General features: G+C 38.1%; 1 protein-coding gene across 1 annotated transcript; it reads right to left on the minus strand.

Moving 5' to 3' along the window:
• Positions 1–807: 807 nt before the first annotated feature.
• Positions 808–8,340, minus strand: LOC102100621 (cysteine-rich venom protein). Its single transcript, XM_014257627.2, has 8 exons — positions 8,274–8,340; positions 5,910–5,971; positions 4,969–5,100; positions 3,681–3,771; positions 3,133–3,278; positions 2,468–2,562; positions 1,579–1,667; positions 808–1,389 (listed from the first exon to the last, which is right to left on the minus strand). Exons 2-8 carry the CDS (start codon positions 5,967–5,969, stop codon positions 1,262–1,264), a joined length of 741 nt encoding a protein of 246 aa, XP_014113102.2. The 5' UTR covers positions 5,970–5,971; positions 8,274–8,340; the 3' UTR covers positions 808–1,261.
• Between the last annotated feature and the right edge of the window lie 5,468 nt (positions 8,341–13,808).

A 13,808-nucleotide genomic window follows, 5' to 3' on the forward strand; every position in this document is an offset into this window, starting at 1 on the left:
CTTTAGAGCCTTGCACAGTGGCAGTGGCCATGAAGATGAAACTGAGCTTCAGGAAGGTAGAAAATCAAGGCTACAAGAATTAGTAATTTGTGTCCTGGAAACCACACATTTCTCTAATTCAACACTGTCAATTGTTTTAATATGACGATAATTTGACCAGCAGAAACAGGATGAAACAGTAGAGGGGAGGAAAACACTGCCAAACAGTTTCTATATATTTTAATTATTTTTTGAGCCAATATTAGCTAAGAAACTTTGTGGAAGCAAGTGTTAAAATCAGGCCAGACTAGACTCAGGACTTTAATAAAAAGAGATATCCTTTATACAGGTAGAAAAATGAAAAAGCAATGCAGGTTCATGTCTGGGTATGGCTCACCCTCTTGTGTCTTTATCTAGAATTGCAGTCCCGTGGAAAAAAATTATTTTTACTGGCCTGAAATAAGAAGTGAAGGTGGTGAGTTCTTCCCTGCTCAAGGCTGGTTTATGTGATTCCAGAGCTATGGAAAACCAGGACCCTTCCAGGAGCTGCTGGAGGTCTGTTGGGACACCTGTGTGCTGCAAAGTTAGTGGGAAAGAGCCACAAGAACAAAGTTATCACTTCTTGCCGGCAGACAGATGTAGAGGAATTTTTGTGAATAGGTCAGAGGAAAAGTCACAGATACAACGTGTGCCTCTTATTTTGCCTGTACAAAAATTTTCTACTTTTTTGCTTTGTACCTCTTTTCCTTTCTCATCCACACTCACATGAAGCATAAAAGAGCTTCAATATATCCATAAGGAGTTTTCCAAATTAAAAAACCACACCCCTGGATTTATAAATAACTTTAATTAAAAACTCTGTTTGTGAACTGGTGGTAAATCATGTGTTTATTTAACAGGAAGGCATTCCATTGACAATCAACAAAAAGTTAACAGGAGAAAATATAGTGTCACTTAACAAATTATGCAAAAAAAACCTAAAGTGTTTTAAAAGTGGGTTTCACATTAAAAAGAAACAAATCAGTGGCAGATCCACTGCAAGGAAAGACACAAAGTAACACATTAGTAGCTTAAACATGATTTCTACAAAACCTAAAATAACATCAGAGGTTATTTTGAGCTACTACTCTAATTTAAGTCAGAAGTAATGGCCAGATTTCGTATAAAATTGTTACCTATAGGTCAAAGTGGGCAGATGCACTGAGAGTGAATACACTTTACAGTGGGTTCTGCTCCTTCCTGATGGTCTCACAGCAGCTGTAATCACACCACACCCAGGACTTTAGATGATTTGAGTGGTGCATTTGCAGCTTGCAGGACACTTCTTCTTCACCAGGGAGTGACTACAGCCAAACAACATTTTCAGATTTTTGCAGTTTCCAAGTAGATCTTGATACTTGCAAGGGTTGGCTAAAAAAAAAAAAAAGAGAGAAGCAAACACATGAAATATTATTTGGAAACTGAGGTCTGGTTTGATACTTCTGCATTTTCCAGAAATTCCAGTTGTTCATGTCTACATAAACTTTGTACATTTGCTCTGCTATTAAAATGGCTTGAATATTATAGTATGTTTTTTTTAAGGAGGATGGGGTGACTTACTGCAAAGTCCTCTGTCACAGTGGCCAGGACAGTCAGCACATTTTGGTCCACTTCTGTAAGGCATAGCTATTTGCATCGGGTTATTTCCTCTGAAATTTGGAGGAATTATGAGACAAAACAAGATCAACATGAAGCTCTGAACCATTAACAGGGGTTTATTATTTATTGCAGTGAAAAGCATCCAGAAGTTCTTGGATAAAAGTATTTTCATAGGCAGTCATGTTATAGTTTCAGATATTTATAGAATACAAAAAGAAAAAGTAAAGAAAAAAATTAAATAAGAGGATCAGTAAAGTTTAGAGAAACAAAATTAATTGATTGATTGATTGTATATGTATAGCATTATCTGGTGAAAAAAATGTATGTGCTTCCTAGCTCTGCTTGTCTAATAGATTTCTAATTAATGATTGAGGTAATCATACAATCACAGAATCACAGGCTGGTTTGGGTTGGAAGGGACTGTAGAAATCACTTAGTTCCAACACTCTGCCATGGGCAGGGGCACTTCCCACTAGACCAGGTTGCTCCAAACCTCAGCAAAACCCATCTGAAATACAGTTCTTTACCTCTGTGAATATTCATTTGTGGTCAGCTTCCACTTTACATCTGATTTTCTCCTTTGGGGTCAAAATTACTGTATGATTTATGCCTGATATCTGATTCTGACAGAGATAAGCCCTTGTCCATCTGCTAAAATTTCCCTAATACCTCCTTCAATGCGAAATAAAAAAAATATTGATAGTCAGGATGCTGTTAAACCCACAATTCACATTGGTATTTTCAAAAGTATAAATGGTTAAAGTAGATTGCAATTATTTTATCCTATAGCCAAAGATGTTTTGGAAACATTTCCATAATCATCATGACTGAGTAAGAAGGCAATACGTACGCAGGGCAGTACTGGCAAACGTAAAAGTACTTGTACAAGCCTGTGGGACAGTAGGAAACTCCACATCCCACCTTGTAACTGTTGTACCAGATTAGCTGTAGATTAAAAAACAAGCACATTATTTCAGAGTGAATTCTTGTGAAAAAAAAACAAAACCCTCACAAAGTAATACAACCAGAAAAGAATTTTTTTTCCTTTCATTTTTTTTCTAGTCAGCTTTTACACTTAAGGTTTAGCTGTCATAAAGAATACATAGAAAAATGAGTTTCCTCCAGTTTCCAAATGTTTTTCAACATAATTTCTGGCAGGACACTGAAGTTGAAATTCAAATATTTTCATCATAGGTATTTTGCTTTGATACTTCTTAATCACTATTAAACACTATTTCAATCCCTGTATGGAAAATATTTATTTCTAAATTAAAACTTTTTCTACAGACTAATATTTCCTTTCTGGACAGCTCTTCCAAAATACTGGTTCCATTGCCTCCTAATCAGATGGAAAAGAATTTTAGCTTATCATTCATCTTTGGATCAGAGTATGAATTATAGATAATAGTTTGATGACACTGATAATTTTTTCCTGATTATAAATAACTCCCAGCTGGCTTAAGTGTACTCCTGTGATTCTGGTGTATCCCTGCAGTTTGTTTCAAGTCTCCATACCTGAGTGTAGCTCTCAACATTGACATTTTTCAAGGTTGCTCCATATCCATACTTGAAATTGGAGGACTGACCGTACCACACTTGAATTGCATCAGCCCATGTTCTTGGGTAGGATGACAGCAACACATTCTCACCACAGGTGACACCTGGAGTAGAAGTAAATCTATTTTATGAGGAGAGAAGCCAAATATAGGGTGGGAGGTGGGACAGAGGGGCTGTAACTATATTCTAAAACAGATGCCTATGATGCCACTTTGCCCTGTGATTTTAAGGACTTCCAAAAAGTTGTCTTTCAGAGTGTTCATCTGACAAAAATGATGGGTTTGTATTTAATAATCACAGAACCACAGAATGGTTTGAGTTGGAAGGGAGCTAAAGATCATCTTGTTCCAACCTCCCTGCCATGTACAGGGCCACCTGCCATCTAATAATCCTAAAAAGCTATTCTACAACAGATTAAAAATCATGCTTATTTCTTTTTCACATTCACAGGGGTCATCTGCAAACTGTCATTAACCCATCAGCTCAGGCTCCATCCTTGCCAGTACCATTAATAACTCTCTTGTCTCTTGGACTGATTTTCATGCCACACTGACTTGCCCATTTCTGAGCATTTTTGGCAGCTTTATCACTCCACACCTGAAAGACACAAAGGAAGAAGTATCCAGGTCACAGACAGGTTAGTGCAGCCCATGAGAAGAAAAAAAAACAAGCAAAGCAATGGCTTGGGTGTTGGGCACTGAATACTCCCATGGCCTGCAGCAGAACGAGGAGGACTTGTGCTGATTTCTTTCCTGGGGCACAGGAACAACATTTCTTCAACCCTTAAAGATTTCAGAGCAGGTTGTTCTGCACAATTCTACCACACAGTCCTGATCTCCAGATGGTGCTATTAAAAGGGTTTTTATAACATACCACTGTTTTCTATCAGCTTTGTGTCTGAATGAGCACTGCAGGGCACATTGGACTAAATGATACAAAACTGATTTTCAGCCCAGGTGCAGCTGAGTTGTGATTAACATCAGCTGGGCTTTGAAGCTGGGGAATATTTGCAGTCTCTGTGCAGGTTTAACTGCAAGACAGTGACCAGCTTATCTGCTTGTGGGACAGGGATGACAAGGACTATCAGGAAGGAAAGGGATGGGAGAAGTTTTGCAGATCTGAGTCTCTTTTGCCCTCCTGACAGTGTGAGATTCAGAAGCTGCTGCTTGTGCTCCTGCTCCCCCTTTGCTGTGCAAGCTCTTCCCTTCATCCAGGGTTTGTTTCTCTTTCTAGATTCAGAGAATTGGAATGGACCTTGAAGGGTCATTTAGTCCAACCCCTGTGCAATGAGCAGGGACATCTTCAACTGGACCAGGTTTCTCAGAGCCCCATTCAGCCTGGCCTTGACTCATCCAGGGACTGGGCAGCCACAGCTTCTCTGGACAACCTCTGCCATGGCCTCACCACCCTCATCATAAAAATCTTCTTATTATATCTAATCTAAATGAATAATCTCTTTACTACTGAAAACCATTACCCCTTGTGGTATTGCAAGAGGCCCTGATAAAGTGTTTTCTTGTAGACGCCCTTTAAGCCCTGGAAGAGGCTCTAAGGTCTCTTGGATCCTTCTCCAGGCTGAGCACCCCCAGCTCTCCCAGCCTGGCTCCAGAGCAGAGGTGCTCCAGCCCTTGGAACATCATCTTGGCTCACGCTGAGTTTCTCATCCACCAATACCTCCAAGTCCTTCTCATCAGGCTGCTCTTAATCCCTTCATCCCACAGCTTCCTTTGATGCTTGATTTGTCCCATCACTTCCTCTAAGGGAAAAGCAGGCCAGCTGTAATTCATAGCTCACCATCTTCAGCATGTTCCTGGCTGTGGGAATTACAGATCTCCGTATTTCATTGTGCATCTCAAGGATTTGTTTTTCATTTTGAGACTTAGAATGAGGAAAGGAGAAAACATTCACTTTTTTATATGGAAAGCCCTGGAAAAAATAACAGTGAAGGTCCCAGTTAACAGAAGTATGATAAACAAGATAAATTATAAACTTCTTGTCACTTTTGTTTGGACAACTGAACCTACCCCAATAATTGGTCTTATAAACCTTGTTTAAGACATTTGTGGTGGTAGAAATAATATCTCAGCCAGTTGTTTTAGGCTACAGCTGTACTCAGGTAAAGGAACAACTTACAACATGGTTCACCTCAGATTTATTGAAGAAAATTATAGTTTTCTTTCATAAAGTACTTGTTTCTATTCACTCATTAATAAGATTAATAACTTGATTAATAGCTCTCATGCAAGTATGTTCATAGCAGATATCTTACAAATCTAATCCTCTCTAGGTAATTTATGAATCATATTTCTGAATCTTAAATTATTTATTTATGAAAAATGTATTTTAAAAATTAGGCCCATGAAGGGAAGAATATTTTGACAGGCTGAATCACAGAATTATTTGGGTTGGAAGATCAAAGGGCCGGTAGTTCTGAAGCCCCTGTCTTATAGAGGGACACCTTCCACTAGACCAGGTTGCTCAGCCAATACACAAATACTACTATGACTACTACTACTACTACTACTTAATTAATAATAATAATAATAATAATAATAATAAAATCTCTACAGAATGAGAATTCATCTTCAATGTGTTACATTAACATATTAACAGTTCTTGCACCCCGTAATTCTAAATCTCTAGAGATCACAAGATCAGACTATAAGACTATATCAGGTCAGATCTGTATACAAAGGAGTCAGATATGGGTGTTTTGCACAGATGAATGTTCCTACCTGTCCATCAGATTGGTGTAGCAAAGCAGCCAGGAAAATAATTGCAGTTAGTGGATCCATTTCTACAGGAGGAAAAAACCCCAAAACAAACCCCCCCAAATTCATTAGTCTCTGTTGCATAAGTTTTATGGCGTAATGTGAGCAAGACACAAAACTGTTGCAAAGTAAAGCCTGCACAAAGAAGTTTATTTCAGTTTAACCTGAATATGGATATGCTGAAACTGTGCATAGGCACCACTTCCTCCTACAGAGAGAAGACCCCACCTTGCATGGAAGCAGGGACTCTAAATAGCATAAAATTGTGTAAAAATTGTGTGTTTGGAATAGATGAATCAGCCTCCTTTCGACTTCTTTATTTAAGATATCTTGAATTTGCAGCATTTCCTTCATGTTTTCCTCCCTGTATATAAAAAAGCCCATAAGTGTCTTCAGTACTGTCACATCAGAGTCCTTCTCAAGCATCATCCATAGTGAGATTTGGTATTTTGGAGTGGAGCACTAAACACATGGGCTGTTGTCTTCATTTCTTTTGCACTTCCCTGTTTCCTTATCAAATCAGCATCATAATCACTCAAGCAAATGGTGGTGATCACCCTCAGGTTTCATCTGACACCTGGACATAAAGAAAATCTTCTAATATGATGTTATTAACAAATAATGTTGGCTACTGCACTCTGACTCCTGAGGCACCTCATGCAGGTGTACATAGACACTCTGAAACCCACTCATATGCACAGGATGCTTTTTCTGCACATCAAAAGAAGCAGAAGTTATATATCTTTGTATGGATGAGGATATATGGGGGGAAAGGTCTTTTTGGTTGTTAAAAAGATGTGGCAAAATCCCAAGGAAGAGGAGCTTTGAGCTCAGCAGGCTGCCTTAAACCAGAGAGGCAGAAGGGAAATAGAGAAAAAAAAACCCAACAAATATAAAATTTGTTAGAGCTGGCCTCTAAGAAAAATCCATGGTGTGAGCTGGACAGGTCAGTAGAAATATAGGAAATTCTGCTTCACAAGAAAACTATAATTGTAAAACAAAACAAAACAAAAAGTTTGTCCCCCCTTTAGTTTAGAATCACTAGCCCTTGTCCTGTCATGTCATTCAAATATTCATTCTTTATCTTGCTTCCCTGTGATTTCATAAGGAAATCATTTGCATGAAGTAGAGGCAGGGATCTCACTGATATTAATGGAGAATAAATTCTTAATCTGCAGGGATATTTTTAGACACAGAGGAGTTGTCTTGCCCATACACACAGAAAAAAAATCTTTTTGGGACTTTCCAGATTAAGTGCTGCAACAGGAAATGTAAAGTAATATGATGAAATACTACTTCACATCTTCAGCTGCCAGATTCTACCATCAAATCTGTGTCTTGGACTAAATGTGTTGAGCTTTACTTTCAAAGTCAAACCATGATGGTTCCCAGATACAATCATCCTTTGCTGTCAATAGTGCTCAATCCACTAAATCACTTCTGTGCTTCTGAAAAACAAATGCCAGCAATGCATTTTTAGGCAGCTCTGCTTGAAAACCTGAAGTTTCATGAAAGTTTGATTGAGTGTAAAAAACAATAAAATAAACATTGATAGCTTCAAAGCTGTAAACAAATTTATATTTGAAAAACATGGTTGCTATGTTTAATCCTGGTGTTTCATTCCTCAGTAGAACCTTTCTCCTGCCATCTTATACAGCATTCAGGACAGAGTAGGTTTGAAAGTTTGACAAAGTGGGAATATTTGTCTTTTCAGTTATTTTGATATATTTTTCCTCTACCTTCTCTGAGTTTACCTCTTTAAATTTCATTAAAATAGCAAATTCACCCTCCATTAAGAAAAGATAATCAGCTTATTACTTATTATAATATATATTAGACATTTCAGCAGCATATATGCATGAAAGTTTGCACAGATAGTTAACATTTAGAGATGACAAAATTCTGAGTTCAGCTGTACTGGTATATGTCAATACTCAAATGAAATAAATTCAACACCAAAACTATTCAAAAGACATTAGAAAAGCATTTCCCACGACTGATAACCCCATGAAAAATGGATTATTTTATGTTCACACTTGAAGAAAGAAGCAAGTAGGTCCAAGTGTTACATTTTGATCTAAAGAAATATGGGAAGTAGACTCCACTGAAGCAATTTTTAATTCCTACTTACGGAAGGTATATCAGAGAATATACGTTTTTATTTTTTTATTTTACATTCTTTCTCTGAGATATTATAAACAGAAATTTTCTTTCGATTATCACATTATTATTTATTGGTATAACTTAGCTATTCACTTTGTGGTACAATGAACAAGAGACTGTAAGGATAAAATCTCTGAGGCTGAAGTTCAGTTCTGTATACATTACCTTCATCCACCAGAATCCTCCTGTGCTTGGGGAAGTGGCAGGAGAGTGAAAGGCTCTCCCCAGTCCAGGGTTGCATATATATATACATTTCCCCTTTTTTTCCTTGTCAATATTTATTGCTGATAAATGACATCAGCTTTGGGGCTGCCCATTTCTTACAGAACAGGTGATTGAAAATGAACCAATCCAGTTGCATTGTTCTGTGTTTTGTTTTTTTCTTGTCTCCAGGGTAAGGAAAAAGAGAAGACAGAAGACCTGTCCTTTTGCAGAACTTCAACTTCTAGTCTGATCAGCAAGCTACACTGCTAATGTGTTCACAAAATAAAAGCTTGAGTTCCAAGCTGGTTATTTTACAGTTCTCTTTCCTGTATCTGGAAAAAGAGTGGGATAAATATTTTGAGGCAGAGACATGAGTGAGCAACTTTTTGGCTGTACAAAGAACGACCTGTACTGTGGGCAACACAACAATGTTTTCTTCCAAGTGGTTCCTGAAATTCCATTTGCTGGATAAAACTTATATTCCATTAGCTCACTGAGGCTGTGGCACTGAGCATCACTTTTTACCAGCACACGTAGTGATAGGACAAAGGGGAATGACTTTAAACTGGGAGGGGATGGGTTTAGAATAGATATTAGAAAGAAATTCTTGACTATGAGTGTGGTGAGACACAGAAAGAGGTTGCTCAGAGAAGCTGTGGCTGCCCCATCCCTGGAAATCTCCAAGACAAAGTTGGATGGAGCTCTGAGTAATCTGCTCTAGTGGAAGGTGTCCCTGCCCATGGCAGGGTGTGGAGCAGGATGACCTGTAATATCCCTTCCAACCCAAACCATGCTGTGATTCTGTGATTCTACAAGTCTGTGATTCTGTGATTCTGTTTATTTACACATAACTCACCCCAGATGTTGCTCAAGATGAAGTTATTGCAGAATGGCTGCTGATGTTTCACATCTTCCATCTTCAGTCTGGAGAGATGTAGGACATGTGCCCTGCTCTAGTGCAGCATAAAATAGTTGGGGTTGAAAAGACCTTAAAGATCTCCAAGTTCCAACCCCCTGCCATGAGCAGGGACACCTTCCACTAGTGCAGGTTGCTCCAAGCCCTGTCCAACCTCGCATCACTGCTCATCCTTCCTTCTTGCAGAATCTTTTTGTTTCCACTCTCTTATATGGTAAAATATCACAAAGGCAACTTTGAAAGGTCCTCATTGCTCAAACACAGCCTTTCTTACTTCCTTCCATGCAGTCTGTTGGTTATCAGAAGGTGTAAAGCACCTGCACATCTCCTTATTCCTTTCTTGGTTCCCTTCCTCATCCTTGCCTTTGCTGTGACGTGTTGCACACTGAGCACCCTTTTTACCACACTGGGTGGAGGTTGCTGCCCCTGCTGCAAGTCAATATTGCCTCACTGTTTCCAGAGTTCTGCAGAATTCCTGCAGCTCTCTGCTGCTGCCAGAATTCTAATATTGCATTATAATCCTTGTGCTGGAAAATACAGCTGCCTTTGTTCTTTCTTTGCATAGCGGGCAGCACTTACAGGAAGTTGCCTCTGATAAGGTTTCCCATATCCTTCCATGTTCTGAGATAAGGGAAAAGGTACTTTTTTTATCTGAAGTGCTTGTGACAATTTTGATGAGACCAGGGTTATCACCACCAGAAAGCCTCATGAGACACCATCATAATTCTTGAGCTTGCTTTTCTATTGTCTGTGAGGGGAAGCAGTCCAGCAGCTCCAGATTCCCAATGTCCTGGGAGATACTTCCGTTCCTTTACCCCATCCACCATACTCAACACTTTTCATTAATTCTCTACAGTCACTTGAGCTTTATTTGTACTGTTAAAATGAAATTATGCTACTACAAGTATTTCTTTAAAGTTTGCCCCACCTGTTTGAATAGTGAAAACCATTTGTTCCCTAAAGCATGATTGCCAGATATGCTACAATTCATGGTCTGTAGGTGAAATAATTAGGGAGAGATAAGAGATTAATAAAACTGACATCCGGAACCATGGTACAAAGAACAATTTAGCACAGCAATTCCCACTTCCCCATGTGGATTACCCGACAGGGTGGGGTAATTTAATTAAAAAATAAATTAATAATTGATTCCATTCTGCAAATGTATGTATATTTTAAAAGATAAATCTATGGAAAGTTCTTAAAAAAAGATCAGCTTGAGTGATTTGACTGTGGAAGTTCTCCTCCAGGCCTTGTGTAAACCTGAATTGCAGGAATCTGATTTATCTCAAGCAATGAAGACAAAAATCCAGTTTCTTCAATTCTTTATTTCCACTGAAGTCAATGACAGTTAAATAGCACTTTAGATTAAAATCCATGCAGTTCTGTGTGGTTCAGAACATTGCACAGATCTTTTCCTTGGCTCTCAGGACACCTTGCAGACCTAACTTTGTTTGGCAAAAAGAAACATTATTGATTTCTTCCACAGAATCCAAGTCACCTTCCACTCCAGATTATTATTGTTATTATTATTATTATTATTATTGTTGTCATTGTTGTTGTTAGTATTGAGAGAAGTAACAGAGTCAATCAATCAAAAAGTTGTTGTCAGAGTTATTGTACCTAAGCACAGTATAATGGAATAATGAAAAAATAAATTGTTATCCAGAAACTTTTAGAGGTCTAGTCCTTCTCTTGTGCTCCTAAAAGTGGTCTGTAAAAAAATAAGCTGTTCCTTAGAGATGTTTTTCTATATGTTTCTGGAAAGTTTTCAGCAAGGAGATTTCATGTTTTCCTTGGGTGATAAATGTCATTCTTTTGTAGTACTGCTATTCCAGAAAGCTTTTAAAATCTAACATAATAAAAATTCTAAAATTGCAGGAGAGGTTTGGGGTTTTGTGTATGTGTTTTTAAAATCTAACATAATAAAAATTCTAAAATTTCAGGAGGGGTTTGGTGTTTTGTGTATGTGGTGAAAGCTCTAATTTTTCACATTTTTATGAAGCCCAAAATGGATTAGCAAATGATTCAATCAGTACAATCATACACTTCTCATATCAAAGTTCACTATGTGCCTGTGTTCATGCTCTTTTCAATCTTTGCTGAAATGTGGCAAACCTGAGCACTGTAAAAATGCATAATTGTCCTTTTTTAAGCATATAGGGAGTGTTAATTAGGCTTCACTTTAGGTCTAGTTAGTCATTAGAAACATTTCCTAAATCTCTGGTATGGGACATCAGGAATCTGACTCCAGAAAAGAAATCTGGGGTAAAACTCTCTCCATCTCCTGGGACAACCCAATACTGAAAGCACTTGCATTTCAGCTTGACTTTTTCTTGCAAATAGATAGAATACACCTCTAAAGTCACCTTTGGGAAGCAACATATCTAATACATTTAAAATGTTAGATTAGAATAAGAGAAAATATCAGATACAGGTCAGTGAGAGAGATGATCTTCATCCCTTCAATCATATTTCTCCCATAAACCAAATAAATCAATGCCTGTTGTTAAGTGAATTACAGCAGTGTGGAGGGCTACACAGAAAGTGAACAGAGAAGAATTCTGTGTGGAAGCCATTAGAACAACACTATTTTTTTCAGATATGTCTTCCTCTATGAGAGTCAGGTGTAACCAAACAAGAGCCCAGCTGATCCTCCAGAACAAATCCCTTATTTAACTAAATCTGGCCAACAGGAAACAGAGCAAACAAACCATAATGACTTTTCTTAGAATTCAAACTGACTTTTGATACAGGTGATTTATTAATTTTCATTGTTTTTTAAAAGAAGTTAGAATACACCCCTTTAACTAATAGTGAAAGACACAAAGCAATGCAGACTCAAGCTATCACAGGTATCTCCAATGTAAGGTCATCTGGAGGCATTTGTTTATTACTCATGTATAAAACAGGTTTTATGTTAAATTTACATGGTTAATAACTTCAGACATACTTGTCTGAGAAATACAGGCTACACGAATTGAATTTTTTTATGAACACCCCTTTGTTTGATGCATGTATTTGCTAGAAAAAGATTTTCTGTAATTTAGCAGTAGCGACAATGTGGGGCCTTTTACTGTGAAATATTTTAAAAAGTGTGTGTGTGAAATTCCTTAAAATGCTTATATTCCTTAAATACAACCATTTTAGTCTTTTCATGTATTTGACATAAAAATAAACCAGAGTTGTTGTAGAGGGTGCAGCAAGAAGGTTGATCTTCTCATAATGGTGTCCAGTTAGTAAAAAATACCTTGAACCTCTTGCAACAAAAAGTAATGATATGTTAGAAAGCATATTTTGGAACATATTTGGAAATCTGATTTCCAAGTCAGTGAGTCTCACATAGAACATTCTATTGGACTGGTGCAGTAAGAAAATGAGAAATATTTGGAGCTGTGAAAAGAAGCATTTATAGAAACTCCACTGAAAATCACAGAAGCTTGAAGAGTCATTTGGAAATGATATTGCTGATTAAATGCATTTTGATTCATAATAATTCCTGAACCAACTGCATTTGACCACAGCCAGGTTTCTTTGTGGAGCAACTTCTCAGCTTTTTTTGTAGTGGCATAGATTTGACAACAGTCTGAAGCTGGAAATTACTTGATAGAAGATGAATAGACACTACATAACCAGAGGGAATTTAAAATACCCATTCAAAGCAGATTTTGACTGAGGGGGCCTTCCACACATCTCACTGAAGCTGAGCCTTTCACAGCCTGACATCCTGGAGCCATAGAGCTGCTGGAAGGGGAGAGAGGTAAGAGGGGGGCATTTATTTGCTGGGAAGGGCCCTGAGAAGAAGTGCTGCAAAGGCAGACACAGATTCCTGTTTTCTGCATCCTGCAGTATTTTTCCCTTTAGAGACATGTGATGTGCTAGAAAATGTACGCAGAGTCCGGAAAGATGTACCTAGAACACACTGTTCAGTAATGATTGGCAGAAAAATTATTGCTAAGGAAAAAAATATTTCCTGATTGAAACTGATACACAAGTTTTACAGCTTTCTGCTCTTGGAAAGTATCCAGTTGTTCACATGAGTATCAATGATATCTCAGTATGGATGCTTGTGTTAGTGCTTTTCTATGGTCAGGTCAGGGAAAAGCAAATACAATGCAGCTCTTCATAAATCAATGAATAAACTCTTTGGAGATAAGTTATAAAATGCAGTTGAATTATACAGCTCTCTAACTAAAAGAGGGTACCTGAAATGTAGGTTTCTACTACATTTTCTACTTATATCTAAGTAAGCTATCCTACCAGGAGGAGGGAGATCTAGGTTAGTGAAGATCTGCAGCTCAATGTAGCAGACCATGAGGAAGCACTTGGCACCATCTCATATAAAACAAGGCACCTTTGCAGTGCTAAGGATGCTGCAAGTGCACATGGAAGACTTGTGCCTTTCCAGATCTTATCTGGAGCCCTGGCAGGATGCCCTGGGGAATGTCATGAAGTTGCAGACTCACAACTGAACTGAATCTTTTGAGGAATATGAAAGGCAGAGAGAACTGGGACTGTTCACTCTGGAGAAGACTCCAGGGAGACCTTAGACATTTCAGTGCCTAAAGGGGAGCCAAGAG

This window comes from Pseudopodoces humilis, chromosome 3 (assembly GCF_049639895.1).
Source record: "Pseudopodoces humilis isolate 2021_Gansu_Grassland_sample_001 chromosome 3, ASM4963989v1, whole genome shotgun sequence".
NCBI lineage: Eukaryota > Metazoa > Chordata > Aves > Passeriformes > Paridae > Pseudopodoces > Pseudopodoces humilis.